This window comes from Populus nigra, chromosome 19, assembly GCF_951802175.1.
Source record: "Populus nigra chromosome 19, ddPopNigr1.1, whole genome shotgun sequence".
NCBI classification, from domain to species: Eukaryota; Viridiplantae; Streptophyta; class Magnoliopsida; order Malpighiales; family Salicaceae; genus Populus; species Populus nigra.
The window spans coordinates 3,138,846-3,160,025 of record NC_084870.1 but is presented as its reverse complement, the minus strand read 5'-3'; the positions used below and the strand labels follow the sequence as shown (position 1 = coordinate 3,160,025).

Sequence of the window (21,180 nt, the reverse complement as noted above, 5' to 3'; positions counted from 1 at the left end):
AATTGAGTTGGTTCATTATTGACATGAATAATGATTCCAGCCCAATTCTTTTGAGTATAGTAGTTAATAACATCAAAATCAAGTCGAGCAAGCCCTATTAGATTTTTTTTGAAAAAGTGAAGCAAGCCCGAGAAAGGGAGAGTGAAGCCTTGGTTTAGATCGCCACCAAGCTGAGAGAGATGAAAATGGCATATGAGAGGTGGAGCTTTGTGATAGGTGATTGAGGATATAACTGTTCTTTGGTTTGTGAAAGCTACAAATAAGCTTTTTAATTCAAGATACACCTGACCTGTTTTTTTTTAAATTTAAATTTATTTTTAAAAAATAATTAAATAATTAAATTAATTCAAAATATATTTTAGAGATTTTTTTATTAAATACCATTAAATTTTTATAATATTTTATTTAACAATCCCTCGTAATAGCAGCAAATTTTATTTGTAACCCATCATTATTTTGCTTTTTTATTAATATATATTTTTATTATCTTATAATTAAATGAAAATTATTTTTAAAAAATAAAGTTCTTAATCAAGATTTGCTGATTGCTGACAAATAAAAAATACATAAACAATATCTACATAATTTTTACATTTAAAAATAAGAGAACCAATTACCTAGTAAATCATCGATGCCCGCATATGATGATTATTAGGGAGGAAGAGTTACTGCCGCGAGCTGCCTAAGGGCCTCTGGATATTTTTGTTCAACAAGCCTTTCTATTTAACTTGAGGCCGTGATGGCAATAAGTAAAAAAAGATGTCAGTGCACGAATTCTCAAGCACCTACGTTTAATGAGCTAGCGGATAAAACAGACACGAATCTCGGATAGAATCCCACCTACGAGAGCAAGGAAGAAAGATGAGCGTGAACAAGTTTTTAAAAGCACCAAGATTCTGTAGCAGAAGCTGCAGAACTAGCATTCAGAGCCTCCTTCGTAAATCCAAGGAGAAGGAAAACTCCACACGAATACTAGCAGTGCGCAATGTGGAGCTAATAAATAGCAAAACATCTTCAAAGACAAAATGCAGCAGCACAGATGCAAGGCTCAAAATGAAGCTGGAGCTGGGTATAAACACTACAGTAAAGTGCAAGAAAAGCTCCGCTGATATTGGAGGAAAAGTATATTTACATGGACAAAGCGAAAAACTGGGTGTACTAAATGAAAAATAATTAAATTAATATGATGCAAACCTGCAGCTGGGTATAAATATTACAAAACTTATCTTTCATTTTCAAAAACCTCCACCATGCCTTTGTTGTCTTCATATTCAACTGGGAGGAAAGATGGGCAGAGAGAGTTGGGTGAATGAACTGTGGTCTTCACAAAAAAGACCAGTTTACAAAAGAGAAAGCAATGCAGTGGACAGTGTTCTCTTCAGCAGCAAGCACTTTCCATGAAATAGCTTGTTCATATGATACATTACGCCCCATTGTTGACATGCAGATTCCAGCAGGCAAGCATGCAAATCCCTGATCACAGAAGGACAAGTTTCACCAATTAGGGTTTGTAAGTAATACAGTTTTTGTTCCATTTTTTCCCTAATGAAGGCAACCCGGAGACTAGCTGGGCCCAGTAATAACAGAAGACAATGCACAGAAAACATATTTACTATAGCCAGGATCTCATTAATCAAACCAGCTATAACCATCCTCAACTACCCTTTTTGCTTAGAAAAATTTGGGGAATACACAGAACAGAAACACACATTGTCTTAGAATTATCCAATCATAAGAAAGAGAACAATAATGTCACAGATCTTTACAGTGCCTTATAATGACGAGGGAAATTTTCATAAAGAACCTAACTTGAAGGCAAACATCCAACGTTTCTCAACACATAAGTCAACAAACGATCAGAAGGAACAAAACATATTTCCATGTAAAACTTGCCTGTTGCATTAACTTTGCGAAGTCTGTAAACAATGCCTTGCGTCCAGATTCATCAAATATCTTATCCAGTGTGATGTCTTGCAGAGCCACTAGAGTTGTCTCCAGCATGTCAAGTCCTGCCTGGTTAGCAAAGATGAACACTGGTAGTGCCTGCAACACCAAAAAAACATAGATACATGAAACAATCTCTGATGTTATCTCAGATACTGAAGAATGGATGTTGTCCTCAATAGTGGCATCGCTGGTCTGGTGTACCATATGCAATTTTTAAGAGGCGCTTCAACTAAATATTTGACAGAGATAATGTTATCTAATTGGATGTAAACATACCTCCAATGAACAACATAAAATTGCATCCGGATGATGCCATAGATGTTTCAGGACAGAATCTCCACCCACAGAATCAGATCTCAGTAATTCTGCTCCTAAATGGTAACTGATTAAAAAAAGAAAGATCAGAAAGTTCTATCAAGCTCAAAACATCATAGAAGCTGCATAACAAGATGCCTTGGCAAATTAATGAACAGATATTCTACTCTAAAACACATAATAACAGTACATGGGACAACTTGATTATTATAGCTTCATTACTATTAATATTATTAATATAGTCACTAAACCATGATGAAACTTGAGGCAGGACTTGCCAGTAACTTTGGCAGATCCAGTGAGCCAGTGTTAGAGCTTCAGGGGAGCCTGCAGATAGCTTTGGTCCCAAAGCTGGATTCAATCCTGATGGAGATATGGCCGTGGCAACCCTCTGGACAGATGAAATCACACTGCGGACATACTGACGGGCCATGGTGGCAACATTATCCTGTAGATTGCTCTCAAACGGGAACTGGAAGGCAATTGTCAACACTGATCGCAAATGACATGATGAACCATCCACTGAAGCATGGTTTGTTACTGGGCCCACTTCAAGACTTGATGTTAGATCCAGAGTGCGATTTGTGGTCAATGCCTCCTGCGCATCCTTCTGTATAACAACATCAACATATTGAAAAAAAAAAAAAGGGATGCAACTTCCGGTAAGGCCTCAAGCCAACACAGGGTAAAATGCAACTGAGATATGTTTACTTTATAAGCAACATACGTAACAAATGAAACTCTGGTCCAATGAGGCCAATGGAAAGGAAAAAAATCCACTCATACTCAACTGTTTTTGATTCCAGTGGAATGACGCGGAAACCAGAGGGTAGCAGCGGAGCATCATCCGGAAACATTTCATCAATTGGAGCAAAAACCAGTTCAGAACAGGCTCCGACAGCATTCTCATCAATTCCACTACATATCTGCCCAAAAGAAAGGAAACACCATTAAAGCATATGCAGTTGGTTCTTGTTAGTATATGCACGCCTGACTAAAGAAGATGATCAGGCCTCTTTCAGGCAGCCAAAAGTACAGCATAAAAAAGTGCTAAAGAAATTTTCTGAATTCTGTAAAATAGTAAATAGGAATGAAACAAGAAACTGATCTCAACCTTGGTATAAACTAACACAGTAAAATTGTGAACCTAACAGGCTCATCAACCTGGTTACCATGCCCAAGTTGAACTGGTTGAGGTTAGCCGTGTCAAAAGAGGGGTACAGATTGCAACTGTAGTAGCCCCAAAACTCTTTAACACTCAATTAAACCAAAAAAAAAAAAAACTGACTCCTACATGCTATAGAAAAGGAAAAGGTAAACAAATAGAAATGCTAAAAAATAGCACCTGTAGGAGATGGATGTCCCGTGAAACAAAAGCATCTTCTTGTGCAAAAGAATGGCCTTCAAGTCGAATAACTTCAAGCAACTGGACACAAGTTTCAGTTAGGAACAAAAGTACTTGAAGATACATGTTCGCAACACATGATTGCACCCATGGCAGTATATGGCCAAGTTAAGCAGGGCACAACATTTTTGTTTGGACAGAAGACTCGCCCACTACAGCATGATAATGTTCTGAAATCCCTTAAGAGGACTAGGGTGCGAGGTCATGAAAAAAGAAGCAACCATGGACACGAAGCAAATGCTCAGTAATCATCGTGACAATCTGAATACTGAATGCGGAGAAGCTCATGAAAAGGGAAACCCATAGAGCACCAAAATAAAATATGGATTGGGATATCACATCGTCTCATTTTTAAGAAATTACACAATCCTTTTGGTTCCATTTATCAGCAATGTTGCGATGATGAGCATGAAACAATTCCCATCAGAAAACATACCTCTTCCTGTTCAATTGTGTGGCCCAATGGCATGATGATTTGGCTCCCAGTAAACCTCATAGATCTCATCCCTGGATATGCATATGAACCAGCTTTCAACGATGCAGCAGAATAAGCATCAACACTGAAATCAGCCCACTCAGAGCGATGCTCCCTTAGGAAGCGGACCAGCACAGCTGGAGGCACATTCTAGCAGGTAAAAGGAAAGAGAAATCAGTTTTATCCAAAGACATGTTGCACTAAATTCTTTCTTTTAATCATACACAAGTGCTAACGCTACGTTTGGCATGGGGCAAAAGAGGTGAAAAGTTACCCCCTTTAGTTATGTTTGGTATGATTTTGGGGAGGGAGGAAAGTTTCTTGGGGGGTAACATTGACCCCAAAAGGGGGGTTAATGTTAGCCTTGTGGGGGGAAAGGTAAAGCAATTTTGGAGGAAAAATCTGGTTTCTGTGCCTTTCCCTCCCTTTTTTGAATTTTATATTTATGTATTCTTTTTTTTCTTCCACTTCCTATTTCTGACTGCAAATATATATTATTTGATATTTTAATAATTATATTTTCATTTAAAATTTGATTTGATTTATATTGGGACCTACTATTACTCTTAATTTTTTCAACCCCTACCAAACATCCTTTAACACTTACCTCTTAACACTTTGCACACCCTCAACACTTACCCCTCTTAACATTTTCCCTCCGGATTTTTAACCCCACGCCACATGCAACCTAAGATTTCCACATTGTCTATAAACAGTACACCAACATTTGACATCTCTTGATGCCAAAAGGAAGAAATAACTATCAGTTTCTATATTACTCCCTCTGTCCCATTATTATTGCCCCCTTCACAAAAAAACACAAAATTTAAGAAAACACCAATTGCTCATTAATTAGTGTGAATATGTTGTTCCTTTTCTACTCCTAATTTTCCTTAGCTAATCTACATTATTATATTGTAAATTTAAATGGGCATAATAGAAATTTAGTATTTGTAAAACGTTTGATTTTCAAATTGGCCAAATAAAATGGGAGAACTAAAAAAATGAAAAAAGGGCCAATAATAATAGGATGGAGTATAATCTAGCCTCAAACAAGGAAATTTCAGACAGACTTTCCACATATAGCAAGAAAGATGAAAAAGCCAGAGCATTCAGAGAATATCCTGAAAAGACTTCAGTTGTAATTTCAGATTCCAATGGCATGCACAAATAGTCAGTTCAAAGTAAATAAGCAGTCAAAAGTAGAGGGAAAAAATTAAATTGGTTAAAAAGTGCACTTTATTCAACAACCACAATTAGCACTCAAGATGAAAATGCAAATGAACTTGCTTATTCAGGGTTTGCTAGAATGCAAGAGCATGAAGTTAACAATTACATGCTAAAGATTTCTTTAATATTTCTATGGGCCACAGAAAGTTTGTGATCATAGTTTCAAAACTTACTTGCAGTAGCATGGAAGCCTTTGCACAAAGAATCCCTCCCAAGAATGAAAGGGAATGAGCAGGATTATTAGCACTGATCAAATTCTTGGTTGTGTTAACAGCAATTATTACATCCTCAGCTCCATCAGAATTCATCAGTGACCAACCATCATCATTAAACCCATTGATTGCATCATTGAAGCCTCTATGAGAAGTTGACACAGAACAGAAATACACAATTAAATCATATATACGCACACCTCAAATGCTTAAATATACATTAGGTTGGCCCACATGACTGTCTTTGCAAGAAGATCACTTAAATTGACAGACAGGGTCATATAACTACCTGCTTAATCTTTGGCTAAAGGTTCTCAGCACAGCTGGCTGCCTGCCCAAACCATACACCACCTCACCACTGGTTTCATGAGCTATTTGCCTGACATGGCGCAGCGCCTTGAAAGAAACCAGGTAATCAGTACAGTAGTGTTGAAACTTGTCTTATCCATGAAAGCCATAACACCATATGCAGCGGACCAATAAATAATACTCCACATGGAAATTGTTTTATTTCAAGGATTCCAAACTTGTAAACATGCCAAAATAATGTCATAACAAGGTAGAAGCACATGCCCACATTAGAAAAAAGAAAGAAAGAAAGAAAGAAAAGGTTCCTAATTTTCAACTTGCAGAAGAATAGCCTGCAATTTCACAAGCATAAAAGGCATCTCAACCATATCAAACAATAATGTAAAACAGATGCAAATTATTACATGCAGCACCCCATGCCAAAATAGATAGATAATGAACTGACCGAGGGAAAGTCATCTCATAATAGAGGTAAAAAAGGCAAAGATAGTTGATCCCTTATAATACAGCTTTATGAAAGATGGTCACATCAAGAACCTACTCACCATGATTGTCACTTTTTGTGCCACTGCTTTTGATGATTCATAAAGTGGTCGCAGCACCTCAGGCACACTCCATGCCTGTAAAAAATATGAAAGACATTAGCTCTGACTTATTAAGACACTTAATGCCAATTGTCAAAAACTGCACCTGAAGATTCAGGTGATCCACGATGTGGATAATTGACCCTCCTCCTTCACATGGCCTTATCAAATAGCCACTAGGAAGCATTTCAGCCCTCACAAACTGAGCAGCTGCAGCTGCATTTGGTCCAGCACCAGAACCAGAAAGAGATCTCTCACACACCTTAACATAAGATACAAGTGCTGTAAGGCCACTACAATTTAAAAATACAAGTGCAACATCTCGACACTAAAACTGAATTGACAAACATCAATTAGTCCATAAGAATCAGTTGAACTATAGAAGGCATACATACCACAAGACTGCCATTCTCTAAATTTATAGTGTATCTCAGAGTCCAGAAATCCCGCGCAGGAGCTAGAGTTGTCGGAGCGTATATCTGAATCAATTTCAACTTTTAGCCGCTCTGGTAAAGAGCATAGAAGTCTAGATAAAAAAATTGACAAGTAAATCCCGACTTTATCCATTTCTGATTACCTGACTGTATAATAGTTCAATTGTTCCACCGTTTCCAGCAGGAAACACAGTGAAAACTTCAAGGTTCCGACAATCCCGGAACCAAGATTGACGATCTTTAAGGATCTCTGCAAGCTGTCATATTTTGAAAAAAAAAATCAAACAGCACATTTATACCACATTAAAACAAGCAGTCGGTAATAAATGACAAGAAACATCTTAAATTATTTACAAATATGAGTGTGCATACCTTGGTAGGTTCTAAACTTACAAGACCGCAGGCTCTAGCTGCCACTCCACTGCACCTTTGTGAAATGGCAAAGATCCCAACCGAATCCGGACCAGGCTGCCAAAGAATTTAAATGACTCATTCAGATGGGAAAAAAAGTGCTTACAAAAAAACTATCAACCAAACTACTGGTGGAATTGATGCATATATGAAAATAATTAATGAAAACAACCTTCATCCCAGGCATCTGGACCCAATCGACAGCAGTTCCTGTAGCCTTTGAAAGGAACTCTGCCAAGGTCTCCTCTGCCAATGAGAGGAGTCTGCCAAAAGAAAACAAGGAAAAAAGAAACATGATGTACAGCAACAGACATACATCCAGCCAAACACAATGAAAAACATGATGGAAAACAGATCCTGGTGAATGATTTACCCAGCAGGGTTATTGGCATCTCTGAGTGAATGCTGTGGAGTGGTAACCGCAGAGTCACAGCTCGCATCAGCTGCTGCAGGTGCCTGTACAAAATATCAAATTATGTGACCCATGTCCAAACATGAAGAAAAGAAAGAAAATTACACAAGTGCTGAATCCAGAGATCTCAATTAGAGCTATCATTTATAAAACAGTAAAACATACTATTGGTGCTATAAATAATTAACGAAGTGAAGCATGACCAAACACAGAAGAAAGTGCAGCAAGAAAATAGATGAACATAATAAGTATAAAACCACTAGCTTGAATGAAGACAAAAACATGATGTTAATAAATGAAATGTAAATACTATTTTTTTCCTTTCCCTAGAAGCTGACTTTGTTTAGACTTCAATGCTAGGGCCTCAGATTGCAACAATTATGACAGAATCAATGTAATCAACACACATCAAATGCACCTTCTACTCTGCAACATCCACAGCACTTGGCAAAACTGTCGCAGTAGGAATCACCCAGAAGTACATGCTTGAGTTACTCTGGGTCATCATGCCAAATTTATATCCCAAGATCACCCACAGTACTTCCCAATTTGGAATATGGATTATAAATAGAAGACCATGATCAGAAACTTACAGTTTGTAGTTGTTGCTGCATGAAACCATTTTCACACACCAGCTGTGACACCTGTTTTTGCAGGCGATCATTCTCTTCCATCAACAGCTTATTCATTGCAGTCAATTTCCTGTTCACAGTCTGGAGTCTTGAAGACTCTTTTCTCTGCTTCTCTCGACACCTGCACCCCCAAACACCACCTTCTCTCAGTGCCCAAGAAACCCCTTCATCCCCAAAAGAATTTTACACTGTGATTCTCTTTTTGTACATCCCAAATTCAACTAATCAAAAACCCATATTGGAGTAAACCACGTACACTAATGCATTTCCTATGAATAGAAAGTACATAAACCCGGTGTGAAATCATGACCCAATACAGGAAAGCTTGCATTTATAGAAAAAGGAAGAGACTAGCAAAACAAACAAAATTCAGGAAATTAAACCCAAATGCAGTAAGGATCTAGCCTTTCTCCCACCTAAAAATAAATAAAAGAAAGCGACGCCAGAACCCATTCATGTGAACTTAAATATTTATACAAAAAATTTCAACGCATTTAATGTCAAAGTGTAAACCTTTTCTTCAAAAATGTCATTAATCCAGTCCCTTAAGACCTGATCGCCCAAAAAAATTCAATAAAAACAAACAAACAAAATGATTATGAGTAAATTTATGTTCTTTTATCTTAACCTGCGATTTTGAAACCAGACTTTGATCTGCTTGGGCTCAATATTAGCCAAAATGGGACACTCTCTGATCAACTGTTGCCTGCGCAAAGAGCTTGGCTTAGGGCACTCGGCGTAAACTCTTTCAAGAGCCTCCACTTGCTCTGATGTGTACCGAACATACTTTCCATTATCAGTAAGGTGCTTGTTTAAGCTCCCACTACTACTGCTCTCTCTGTGCTGAGGGGCCACCGCCATCGCCATTTCCACCACCAATTAAATAATCAAACACGGATATAAATAAAGGTGTCCGCTTTCTTTCCTGAGGAGCTTACCAGTTAAGATTCTTTGGTCCTAGTAATGTCCGTCTCTTACTCTTCGCAAGATACAAGAGATGAGAAAGGAAAAGACGAGTATGGTTCGAGCTTTTTTAAAAAAAAAAACGGTTTGTAGAGAGGCAAGTAAAGGCCAGAACGGGTGGTTTTTTTATCTTCTTTTGCAGAGGTTAAAACTAATATAAATATGTAATGCTATAACAAGACAGAAGCTGTGTGTGTAATTTTATGAGAAACCTCTCCGTTATCAGTTTCAAGAATCTTTCAAGAAAAAACCCAACTCCTGCTTTTGAGCTAAAACCAAAAACAAAACCAAAACCAGGAGCCTTAAAAGAGAGGGAAAAAAACACAAGCTTCAGACCATCCCTATCTCTCTTGATCTAAAATCTAAAATCTAAAATCTAAAAGAAAACAGAAACCCAGTTCAGTATCACAAGAAATTTCACAAACAAGCTTGAGTGCAAGAGAGAAATCTAGAAGCAAGGGCTCTCTCAAGAAAGAGAGCCAGTGGGTGTGACATTAGAGAGCTGCTGCTGCTGCTGCTGCCGCTTCTATGGGAAATTAAAGAAATGAAGAGAAAGAATGCAACCCTAACCATGAGCACAAAAGCATTTTAGTAGAGAGAGAATGCGCGTGTGACAGTGAGTGATCTAAGTCTGAGCTTGAAACAGTAAGGGAGGAAAAGAAAAGAAAAGGTGAGAGAGGAGAGAGGAGAGCAGTTTGATTTTGCACGCATCCCGACAAATTACTTAGACCGTGGTTGTGTAGTGTAGTGAGAGGATTGGTTTCTTTCTTTTCTTTATAATTTCGGTCGGCGCATTTACGCCCCTCTCCCTATTCCTTGTCTGAAATGACATGTTTAGACTCGGAGCCAGCCAGAGAGATGGCAGCACCTACCCTCCCTCCCTCCCGCTCCTTTTCCCACTGCTAAGTTTTTGTTAAGCAGCCTCTTCTTTACAAAAATAAAACAAAAAACTTTTATTCTCGCGTGCAAGTTGACCTGACTCGAACGAATTTTCACTATGCACGTTGCACGCCAATTTTTTTATTTTACGCGGGTCTTTTTTTTAAAAAAAAAATATTATATAAACAAGTTTTTTTTACATGTTTTTATAATAAAAAAATTAAAATTAAAATTAAAAAATTTATAAATACATGAAATCAAATCGATGAAAAAAAAAATATATATATATATATTAATAAATGAAAGTCATAAAAAATAACTACAAATAAAATAGAAAAATAAAAAGATAGGTGTATATCAAGATATTTAATATTACAAAATAAGATATTTACCCGATTGTATTTGTTAAATTTATTTATTAAAATAATTTTTTTATATAAAATGATAATAGAAATAGACACACATATTAAATTGATTAAATAAAATAAAAAAAATATTTTACAAGACTACACATATTAGAAATATTATCTGAAAATAAATATTTTTTATTTTAAAAATAAAGTTCATCTATACAAAAAATAAAAAAATATAGATAAATCAAAAACACCTCTTCAAAAAATTAAATACATACAAAATAAAAAAACAAATATCATTTAAAAGATTCTCTCTAAACAAAATAAAAGAGAGAATGGATATTAATCTAAATATAAATGATTTTTTTAAAAAAAAGCATTAATTTAAAAAAAGAAAAGGTCAGTCGTAGCAAGCCAAGCCAAGCTAAGCCAATCCGCCTAACCCATTTCGTTAGGGCCCTTTATGTTTTTGTAACTGGGGTGAACAACATGTCACCTGCCTTTATTTTTAAAACAAAATACTTAGACGATCATCATCTGTATTGCCAAGTTTCTGGCCATTGTGGTGGCTAAAAAAATATGGTTGATTGTTACATCATAGGCAACATGATCAATCCATTTATGGGCTCAAAAAACCTGAAAAACCATCTCAAAACTCGAAATTAACCTGAAACCAAAAATCTTTTCAAGATCAAATATGTTTTTCTTTACAACTTCAAGGTAAAAAAAAAAACCCTAATGTTAGCTTCCCTCGTTAAAAGGAACAATTTGGTCTAATAAGGGCTAAATAAAAAAAAAGAAAAGAGGTGAACAAAATGGCACTGTGAACAGTCTGTTCACGGTGCCATGTGAGGGGATTTACGATGCATTTTGCACAATGAATCCCCCACGCGTTTCAGTTTTTTATTTAATATTTTATTATGAATTTATTGTTTAGATTTTTTTCTTTTTTAATTTGGTCCTCAAACTTTTTTTATGTGCGATTGCATCCCTTTTAGGGCAAATTAAATGATAATTTGATCAAATTTGTTGACTAAGGACAAAATTGAAAGACGAGGGACCAAAGTAAAAAAGGCACCACAAATGAGTGATGGTTGTTGTTACCCATTTTTGACCCCATAAAAAATCAAGAAACAATAAAAAAAGAAAATCCAAAATACAAGAGGACATACATGAAGAAAGCTTAGAAGATTGCCCAAGTTTGTGGTAAAGGATCAAAATGACAAGTGAACAAATTTGATTACCAAAATGTATAAGATTGACAAAATTGACAACCCAATTTTGATTGACAAAGGGTCTCATTATTGAAAATATTTTTATTTGAGGGTAAAGAAATACAAATTTGGATAGGTAAGGACTCAATGAGAATTTTGAAAGGCTTAATTAATCTTATTGACAACTTGATTGCAAGAAAAATCAGTTTTTTGAGTCAATTTAGGTGTTAATTGGAATAAGTTAAAGTTTAGGGACTTAATTGGGTTTTTAGGAGGTTTAATTGGATGAATCAAGGTTTTAATTGTAATAATATTGAAGTTTGATGGGCAATTAGGGACTTGATTGAATAAATCCAAAACCAATGACCAAACTGAAAAAGATGTGTAATTGTAGAGGCTCAAATTGACCAAATCAGATCCCATATAGAAGAAAATTAAAAATTTAATGGTCACTTAAGGGTCCACGTGCATAAATCAAAAACCAAGGACCAAAATGAAAAAGGCATTGAACTTTGAGACTGGTGATTGAGTTTGGCAAGGATGAAATTACATGAAATTAAAAGTTTAGGAGGCAATTACGGGTGCAATTAAAAGCAATCAAAAGAACATGAACTAAAGTAAAATTTTTCAAATCCCAAATTAAAAATCCTAATTTCTAGGGTTTAACCTAGATGATGCATCGTTTGACTACTATTTAGTTTCTTCTTTGGCAATTTTGGTTGATCGAGTAGGCACTTTCCAATAAATGAATATGGTGTCTCCAACTACTTCTAGGCTTCAACCACCACAATTCAACTGAGAAACACCCCCTCTACAAATATAAGCTACTCTCATCAAACATTTACATCTTATTTTATTCAACAAACTCAACAATATCTTATCCCTAATCAGTCATCACTGCATTTTTGAATTCTCGGCTAATCAAGTTAGCATCTTTAAACGAATGAATGTGAAGCTATAAACCTCCAAATTGAGTAATAATGGATTCGGTCGAGAGCTATGCTTATCCTCTACCAAGTTCAAGTCTTTGATGACGTTTACATCGGAGTTGCTCCGACGAAACCTTAAAATTGGTCAACTCAATCAGTCTTGTCTGAGATAGCCATTTGTGCAAAACCACTCAACTTTTTCGTGTGTTCACACTTAAAAATTCCCAACGGTTCTTAACAAGGATTATAAGTCTTTCATCCAAAATCAGAAGATGAGGGATTCATGTCTTTTGATTAGTACTTAAAAGTGCATTCTCATTAAGGCTTTATATCATCGTATTGCACTAAAGTATCATTAAATTCCCTAATTAAAGCATGTTTTATAATAACAAGTCTAATAATATAATATATCTTTAATTTATGGTAAATGCTTGTTTTGAATGCAGGTATATCTCACAATTCAAAGGATTGATTGGTGTGATTAACTATTGAAAGTGAAGAGATAAAAAGAGGACTAGGCTAAGAGAAGAGATACTGGTTCAATTCCAAACTGGAACATCATTCGGTTATTTAATCATAACCGGAGTTATAGAACTCGGATTTAGGTCCACTTTATATGGATGGAAAGCTAAGACATATACCTAAAACTTTTATAAGGAGTCCAAGACTCAATTCTGCCACTTTCAAGTTCAAATCTTAGCAACAATGGAGAAGTCGGAACTTGTCCTACAGCTCAGACACTGTTTAGTTTTCAACTCATATCTTGAGTTCTAAAAGTTCAAATAAGCTCTGGTTTTTTTTTGTTGGAAAACTAAGACAATTGCCCACAGCTTTTATGGGATAAAGAGCTCAAATTCTGATGTTAGCAATGATGTTTTGGCCAACCAACAATATCAATAACCAACAACCAACAATGTCAAAAACCAGCTACCAAATCAATGGTTAGCCACCAACTATTTTTTTAGTCCACTAATCAATAGTTCTGAATCTTAGCCTATAAAAGGAGGCATTTGCCATGTATTTAGTCATATTATTTTTCATATCAAAATCATGTTCTTGCTTTCTCTCTTTATATCTTTGTAACGTTCAAGTTTTTTTTCATGTTATATTAATCTCTTGTTTATGCTTTTTCATTTCCTTTGATATACTTAGTTAACTTATATGATAATCATGTTCTTATCTTGTTTATTTATGTTTTTCTTCTTCATTATGTTTAGCTAAGTTAATTGTGTCAAGGTGAAAATGTTTTACTAATGGTGTTAGAATAGGTATAATATAAACTCAACATGGACTTTAATGTTTATATCCAAGAAAGTTTGTTATTAGCATGTTTTATCTTTTTATCTTACTAATTCTTAATACCTTGCTTGTTAAATGGTTAATCTAGATTTGTGTTGTATAACACTTGGTACATCAAATGTTTGATCCTTCATAGTTTTCGGCCGACATTGTTGTTATGACAGGAACTTGATTTGTTGTTAACATAAGTTAGCAACATGAATGCCTGATGATATTTATAAGTATGGTGTTATTTATATAAGATGATTAATATGATCATGTTAATAATTTATAATGAGCTAATAATGACAAATCATCCTATTGAAACCTCTTTTGTGTGTGGTTTCCAATTAAGTAATAAAAAGAGTTTATATTATATTTATTTGAAATACCATTAATGGATCCTCTAACCTTGACATCTGTTTTATTATTAATCCTTACATCAATATCACTTCCCAAAACTCTCTTCAACTTCTTTTTTGTTATTATTATCTTCAAATCTTTCTCTTTATTTGTAATTTATACAATTCACCTCTTTATGGTTCGACTCTAGTCTTGCCGGGTTATTTATTACTTCGACACTCCTACACTTGAGATGAGACATCAACTTTTTGATCATGTCATCTTTATCTCCAAGCAAAAGAAAACCACATAGGCAAAATTGTTACAAAACCAACATCCCAAAACCATTGAAGGACAAAGGTTCCAACTGTTAACATTTGTCTAAAACCCCTCTCATTTTCATTAGAATGCCAAGCTTTGATCCATCTATGGTTGAATCTATCAAGAACCCTAGCAAAACCCTATAAATACCCCCTGAAAAATGAAGAAAATGGTTATAAAGGAAAAACATAGAGAAACATACTGTGAAAAAGTCATAATTTGAAGATTCAAGAACCTAACATGGAAGGTTTAACAAACTTTGGAAGGAAAAGATAGTGAAAAGAAAAGAAAGAAAGAAAAGAGAAGGAAAACAATAGTTCCTAACCAGCAAGCTTGGAGAAGGTATAATTTTGGGTAACTTTTTGTTAAGGATTTGTTTAGCCTAATGAGGTGTTTGAAAAACACACCTTTAAGTCCATTTTGACAGTTTTCTGAAGAAAAAAAAGATGGTTTTGCCAAATATGGCCTTACAAAAATAAATAATAATAAAAATCTAAAAAATGATTTTTGTTTGTTGTATACAACCCAATCCTTACAAAAAATTACATTTTATTTATAAAAAAGAGAAAAAAAAATATTTTGAGCATTATTTTAGAAAAGAATTTGACCAATATTTCAATAACCATAAAAAAATTAATTTATGAAAATTAGTGGTCAATATTCTGGTATAAATATTGTACCTACTGGTAGGCTGGTTTTTAAATACTAGGAGTTGACTAGAAAATTCTGAGAATTATTTTGGATATTTATAAATTTTAATTGAAAGTATTTTTTAATCATAGTATATGAGTTGTGGAAAACACTTTCGCATTCTAGGATAGGTGAACCCTATCAGGACACCTACATGGATTCTTTATAAAAGAATTTACCTGAGCATACGAGTTCATAATAAATTCAAAACGCCAAATTTATTTATAAATGTAAATCTTTGTTCTAAGTCATAGACAAGTCACTGATTAGGAATCCATCAACACCTTTAAACCACATCTAGACCACACAATGCAACTTACCTTAGGTAAGGTGCTTTAGGGGTGCTAACTAGATCTAACTTATGAGTATTATGCTGAAAACCTTGGCCACAATATTGATACTATCTCAATATTAAAAAAAAAAAGCTCATGCAATTATTCAAAGCAGAGTGGATAACCTTTGAAGATACCCTCAACATCAATTCTAACCCTTTATCTAATCATGCTTCTAGTAGTGAAAGAGTAAATGTTGTGAAGTTTGGAAGAAAAAACATAAGGTTTTAGGGGTAACCATAGATCAGTTGTATGACATGTTAGTGAAAGTCGAGTGTTTGCCAACAAAAAAATGAATTGGGTTCAAGAAAGAGTGATAATTTTTATAGGTTTCACGAAGCAATGAGACATATCATCGATGAATGTGAAGAGTTTTACTAGAAGGTGATACAAATGATAAATTGTGGTTTGTTATAAATAAAGAAAGGAGAAAAGGATGATGTCGTGGGCAAGATAAGTTTCTAAGGGAAAAAAACAGAGATGTGTAGGCTTCAACATACCAAAAGTGGTTTACCTAAACTTGTTCTGACAAAACATATTGTTACCTACAATGAGAACTATAATGCACTGCCTTATAATTATAAAAATTATCCCAATATTAAGGGTATTGCTCCTGTTTTTCAAACCAGGATTGATGGATTAACTTGAAGTGGTAGATGTTTTACACTTGAAGAACTAGAAAAGCAATGGAAAGCCAAAGACAAAGAAGTTGTAAATCCATTAAATATATGGAAATAAACAAACTGTAAGTGATGAAAAAGCTAATGAATTCCCAAAACTGATGAAGCATAATGAGTATAGTGTGGTAGAGCAGCTAAAGAAAACCCCTGCTAGGATACCTCTGATGTCTCTTATCCTAAGTTCTGAGCCCTACCATAATGCGCTATAAAGAGTGTTAAACGAGACATATATGCCCCAAGACATGGCCCAAAAGACTATGAAACATCTGGTAAAAAGAATCAATGTAAAAAATTACCTATACTTCACTAAAAGCAAGTTTGATGTTGGAGGAACGAGTCATAATAAGCCTTTATACATCAATGTGAGGTGCAAGGATTGTACCATTGGTAAAATATTAGTGGTCAATGGTTCAACTTTAAATGTATTGCCAAATCATGTGCTGAATAAAATGCTAGTTGATTCAACGTATATGTTGTCAAGTACCATGACAACTAAGGTTTATGATGATTCCTCAAGGCAAGTGGTGGGGACCATTGAAATAGAGTTGTTCATTATCTCATAAGTGTTTTTAGTAACCTTGCAAGTGATGGACATTCACCCGTCACACAACATGTTATTAAAAAGGCCTTGGATACACGCCACTAGTGTCGTGGCATCATCTTTGCATCAATGTTTGGAGTATATTGTGAATGGAATATTGGTAATAATTAAGATCGAAAAGACCTTGACAATGGTGTAGAATATGGCAATTCTTTACATAGAAGCAGAAAAGAGTGAAGATAGAAATCTCCATACTTTTGAAATTTTTGATAAAACATGGTATCAAGAAAACCAATAATTTTTAAAGCCGCTAGAATGGTGGTTAAATATTTCTTAAAGCATAGACTTCATTTCCTGTATGATCCTATCTTTGGGAATAAGTCTGATAAGGTTAAAGACTGCAAATCAGAGATTTGGGCTCGATTTTAAGCATGGAAAGAAAGATTATATAAGCATTGCTGATATCAAAAGTGAAAAAAGGCTGGCCAGGCTAAGAGGAAAGGAACTAGAAGAGGAAAAGATTGGCATCCCCCGATTCAGGTATCAACAAGACTTGGCTGTTTATGTAATGCACTCTAAAGATATGATGAATGTCCTTATCCAAGACTTGGTTGTTATGAGCATTAACACATTGAAATAAGATAACAATAAGGTCAAGAGCTACAATAAGAAAGAAAAAGTTGTGGATGGAGAAGAGTTGTTACCACAACTAATTATCCATTTCATGAAAGAAATGTTTGCAAAGACTTTCGTGCGAAATCTAACAAATGGCGAAAGGTTCCTAAAGTGGATGACCTAAAAGGCTCTTAAAGTCTTCAAAAAGTAAATAACAATGTTGTTCTAGTGTTCCTTTTGTGTTTGTTCATATGTTTGTCTTTGCTTTCATACCAAGTTGGCAATCTTGGCTCAAGATATCAACATATGGTTTTCGTTGTAGCTGAACATTTTCTTGTTTTCATACCAAGTTGGCAATCTTGGCTCAAGATGTCAACATATGGTTTTCATTGTAGTTGAGCCTTTTTTTTCAATGAGATCATGTATTTTCAAAAATTTCTTTGTCTCTTTACATTTACAAAATACATACTTATACTGAAACACCTTCCACTTTCAGGAAATTAGAAAGCGGATCATCTATAAAATCACGAGCACGTTACATTAAGAATGAATGACTAAATTTTGATGAGTACACAATTGCAATGAAAGAAAATGAATGGGAAGAATATGATATAAAAGAATTCACTAAGTTAGTAGAACAATTAGAATGAGATTGGAAACTAGTAAAAAAAAAAAGTTAGAGACAAAGAATGTCGGTATAAGGCAAGATAAAAAAGAATTGAAAGTCGGGACTCTAATCACTATTAGTGAAAGGAAAAACTTGATCTCACTGCTACGCTAGTATGTGGATGTGTTTGTTTGGTCCTACATAAAAATGTCTGGTTTAGATACTAACTATAGTACATAAGGTGCCATTAAATGAAAGAGGTATACCTGTGAAGTAGAAACTATGAAGAACTCGTCCTACATAAAAATGTCTGGTTTAGATACTAACTATAGTACATAAGGTGCCATTAAATGAAAGAGGTATACCTGTGAAGTAGAAACTATGAAGAACTCGTCCGGATATAGTGCTTAAGGTGAAAGCCGAGATAGAAAGACAATGAGATGATGGTTTTTTTGAGGTGGTTAGGTACCTCCAATGGATATCTATTATAATAGTAGTTTCTAAAAAAGACAAAAAAATCAGAGTATGTGTAGACTATGGGAATTTAAATAAAGTAAGCTTGAAAGACAAAAATTTTTTTACCACACATCAATGTACTGATTAATAATACAGTGCGAAGCTTAATATACTCTTTTATGAATGGTTTCTTTGGGTACAATCTGATCAAAATGGCCAATAAAGATTAAAAAAAAAGACAACCTTTGTTACTTTACGAGGAACCTTTTGTTATAAGGTGATGCCATTCGAATTGATAAACATTAGGGTCACTTATAAAAGGGCAATGGTAACTCTGTTCCACAATATGATGAATAAAAAAAAATCAAAGTGTATATGGATGATATGATTGCTAAATCCAAATAAAGAGAAGACCATTGTCAGAATTTGATAAAGTTGTTTGAAAGGTTAAGAAGGCAGTTGTTGAAGTAGAACCATGTAAAATGCTTATTTGGGGTAAAATCCAGAAAGCTACTAGGATTTGTGGTGAGTAGACAATGTATTAAAAGTTAACCCTCATAAAGTAAAAGCAATTCAAGCCATGTCAACTCCTTAAATAGAAAAAGAAGTAAGAGGGTTCTTGGGTCATTTGAATTACATTGCTTCCAACTCCTTTGAAAGAAAAATCCTGGGGTATGGAATAAAGAATGCCAAGAAACTTTTGATAAAATCAATCAGTATTTACAAAATCTACCTTTGTCGGTGCCTCTCGTACATGACAGACCATTGATTTTATATGTAACAACAACAATAAAAAAAGCAATGTGATGTGTACTCAAATAACATGATGAGTCTGATAGAAAAGAGAGAGCGATTTATTATCAGAGTAAAAAGTTTACAGGTTGCGAGTCCAAATATTCAATGGTGGAGAAACTTTGTTGTGCACTTGTATGAGCTGCAAAATGACTTCGACAATACATGTTATATTACACTACATGGTTGATTTCAAAACTAAATCCATTTGGATATATCTTTATAAAGCCTTATTTATCAAGCAGAATAACAAGATGACAGGTGTTGTTGGCTGAGTATAACATATTGTGTATATAACAAGAAAATCCGTGAAAGGAATTGTTATCGTTGATCATTTGATAGACAATACTATTGAAGATTGTAAGCCTTTGAATTTTGATTTTCTAGATGAAGATGTGCTGGTAGTAGAAAAATAAAACTCGACTGGTGATTAGTACTTAAAAGTGCATTTTTATCAAGGTTTTATATCATCATTTTGCACTTGAAGTATCAATAACTCCTTAACTAAAGCATGTTTTATAATAGCATATCTAATTACATAAGATACCTTTAATTTATGGTAAATGTTAATCTTAAATGCAGGCCTATCACATAAATGAAAGAATTGATTGATGAGTTGAAGTACTGAAATTGAAAGGACAAAAAGATGGCCAATGAGATGCTGGTGCAGTCCAAATTGGAACACAGTTCGGTAATTGGGTCATATCTGGAGCTGAAGATCTTGGATTTAGGTTCATTTTATATGGATGGAAAGATAAGACATAGGCCTACAACTTTCATGTAGAGCTCAAGATTTAACAAGGCTGTTTTCAAGTCCAAATTGTAGCAACAACAAAGAAGTCTGAATCTGTCCTGCAGCCCAGACACTGTTCAGTGTTCAGCCCATATCTCAAGTTCTAGAAGTCCAAATGATCTCAAATGTTTACCCTGAAAAGATGAGACAATTTCCTAGAACTTTCATGATTCAAGTTTGTTCAAATTATGACGTCATCAATGATGTTTTTGGCAGACAAGAAGATAAGAATTGTCACCAAGTCAAGATGTGGCCACCCACTCATCAATTAGTCAACAAATCAATAGTTCCGAATTTTGGCCTATAAAAGGAGGCATTTGCCATGTATTTAGGCATCTTGGTTTCCAGATCAAGATCATGCTCTTGCTTTCTCTCTTTATATTTTGTAATGCTTAAGTTTTGCTTATATTAATCTCTTGCTTATGCTTTTCATTTCCTTTCCTTGTTTATTTATGTTTCTTTTTTTCATTATGTCTAGCTAAATTAATTATGTCAAGGTAAAAAGGGTACACTAATGGTGTAAGAATAAGTATAATATAAACTTAACATGGACCTTAATGTTGGATACTAACATGCTTTATATTTGTTATCTTGTTCACTTTTAATACTTTGCTTGTTAAATGGTTAATCTAGATTTATGTTGTATAACACTTGGTACAACAAATACTTGGCACTTTCATAGCCCATACTGTATGGTATAACCGACACCTGAGCTATGAAAGGAACTTGATTTGTTGTTAACATAAGTTATAATCATAAATGCCTGACAACATTTACAAGTATTAGCATTATTCGAATAAGATAGCTAATGTAATCATGTTAACAATTTATAATCTGATTGGAACCTCCTTGTGTGTGGTTTCCAATTGAATAAAAAGAGTTTATACTATACTTGTTTGAAATACTATTAGTGGATCCTCTAACCTTGACATTTGTTGTTATCATTGTTTAATCCTTACGTTAATCTTTCATCTCAAAGTTCTCATCAACTTCTTCCTCTTCTTCTTCACTATTATTATTAACACTATT

General features: G+C 34.5%; 1 protein-coding gene across 1 annotated transcript; it reads right to left on the bottom strand.

The window, feature by feature from the left end:
* Positions 1-1,084: 1,084 nt before the first annotated feature.
* LOC133680318 (homeobox-leucine zipper protein REVOLUTA-like) lies at positions 1,085-10,080 on the bottom strand. The gene is made up of 18 exons (XM_062103182.1): positions 8,995-10,080; positions 8,328-8,487; positions 7,696-7,778; positions 7,495-7,585; positions 7,284-7,379; positions 7,055-7,168; positions 6,873-6,956; positions 6,584-6,739; positions 6,439-6,513; positions 5,874-5,980; positions 5,546-5,729; positions 4,104-4,292; positions 3,608-3,688; positions 3,054-3,188; positions 2,541-2,872; positions 2,224-2,329; positions 1,894-2,043; positions 1,085-1,473 (listed from the first exon to the last, which is right to left on the bottom strand). The coding sequence occupies exons 1-18, from the start codon at positions 9,231-9,233 to the stop codon at positions 1,324-1,326; spliced, it is 2,532 nt and encodes an 843-aa protein (XP_061959166.1). The 5' UTR covers positions 9,234-10,080; the 3' UTR covers positions 1,085-1,323.
* Between the last annotated feature and the right edge of the window lie 11,100 nt (positions 10,081-21,180).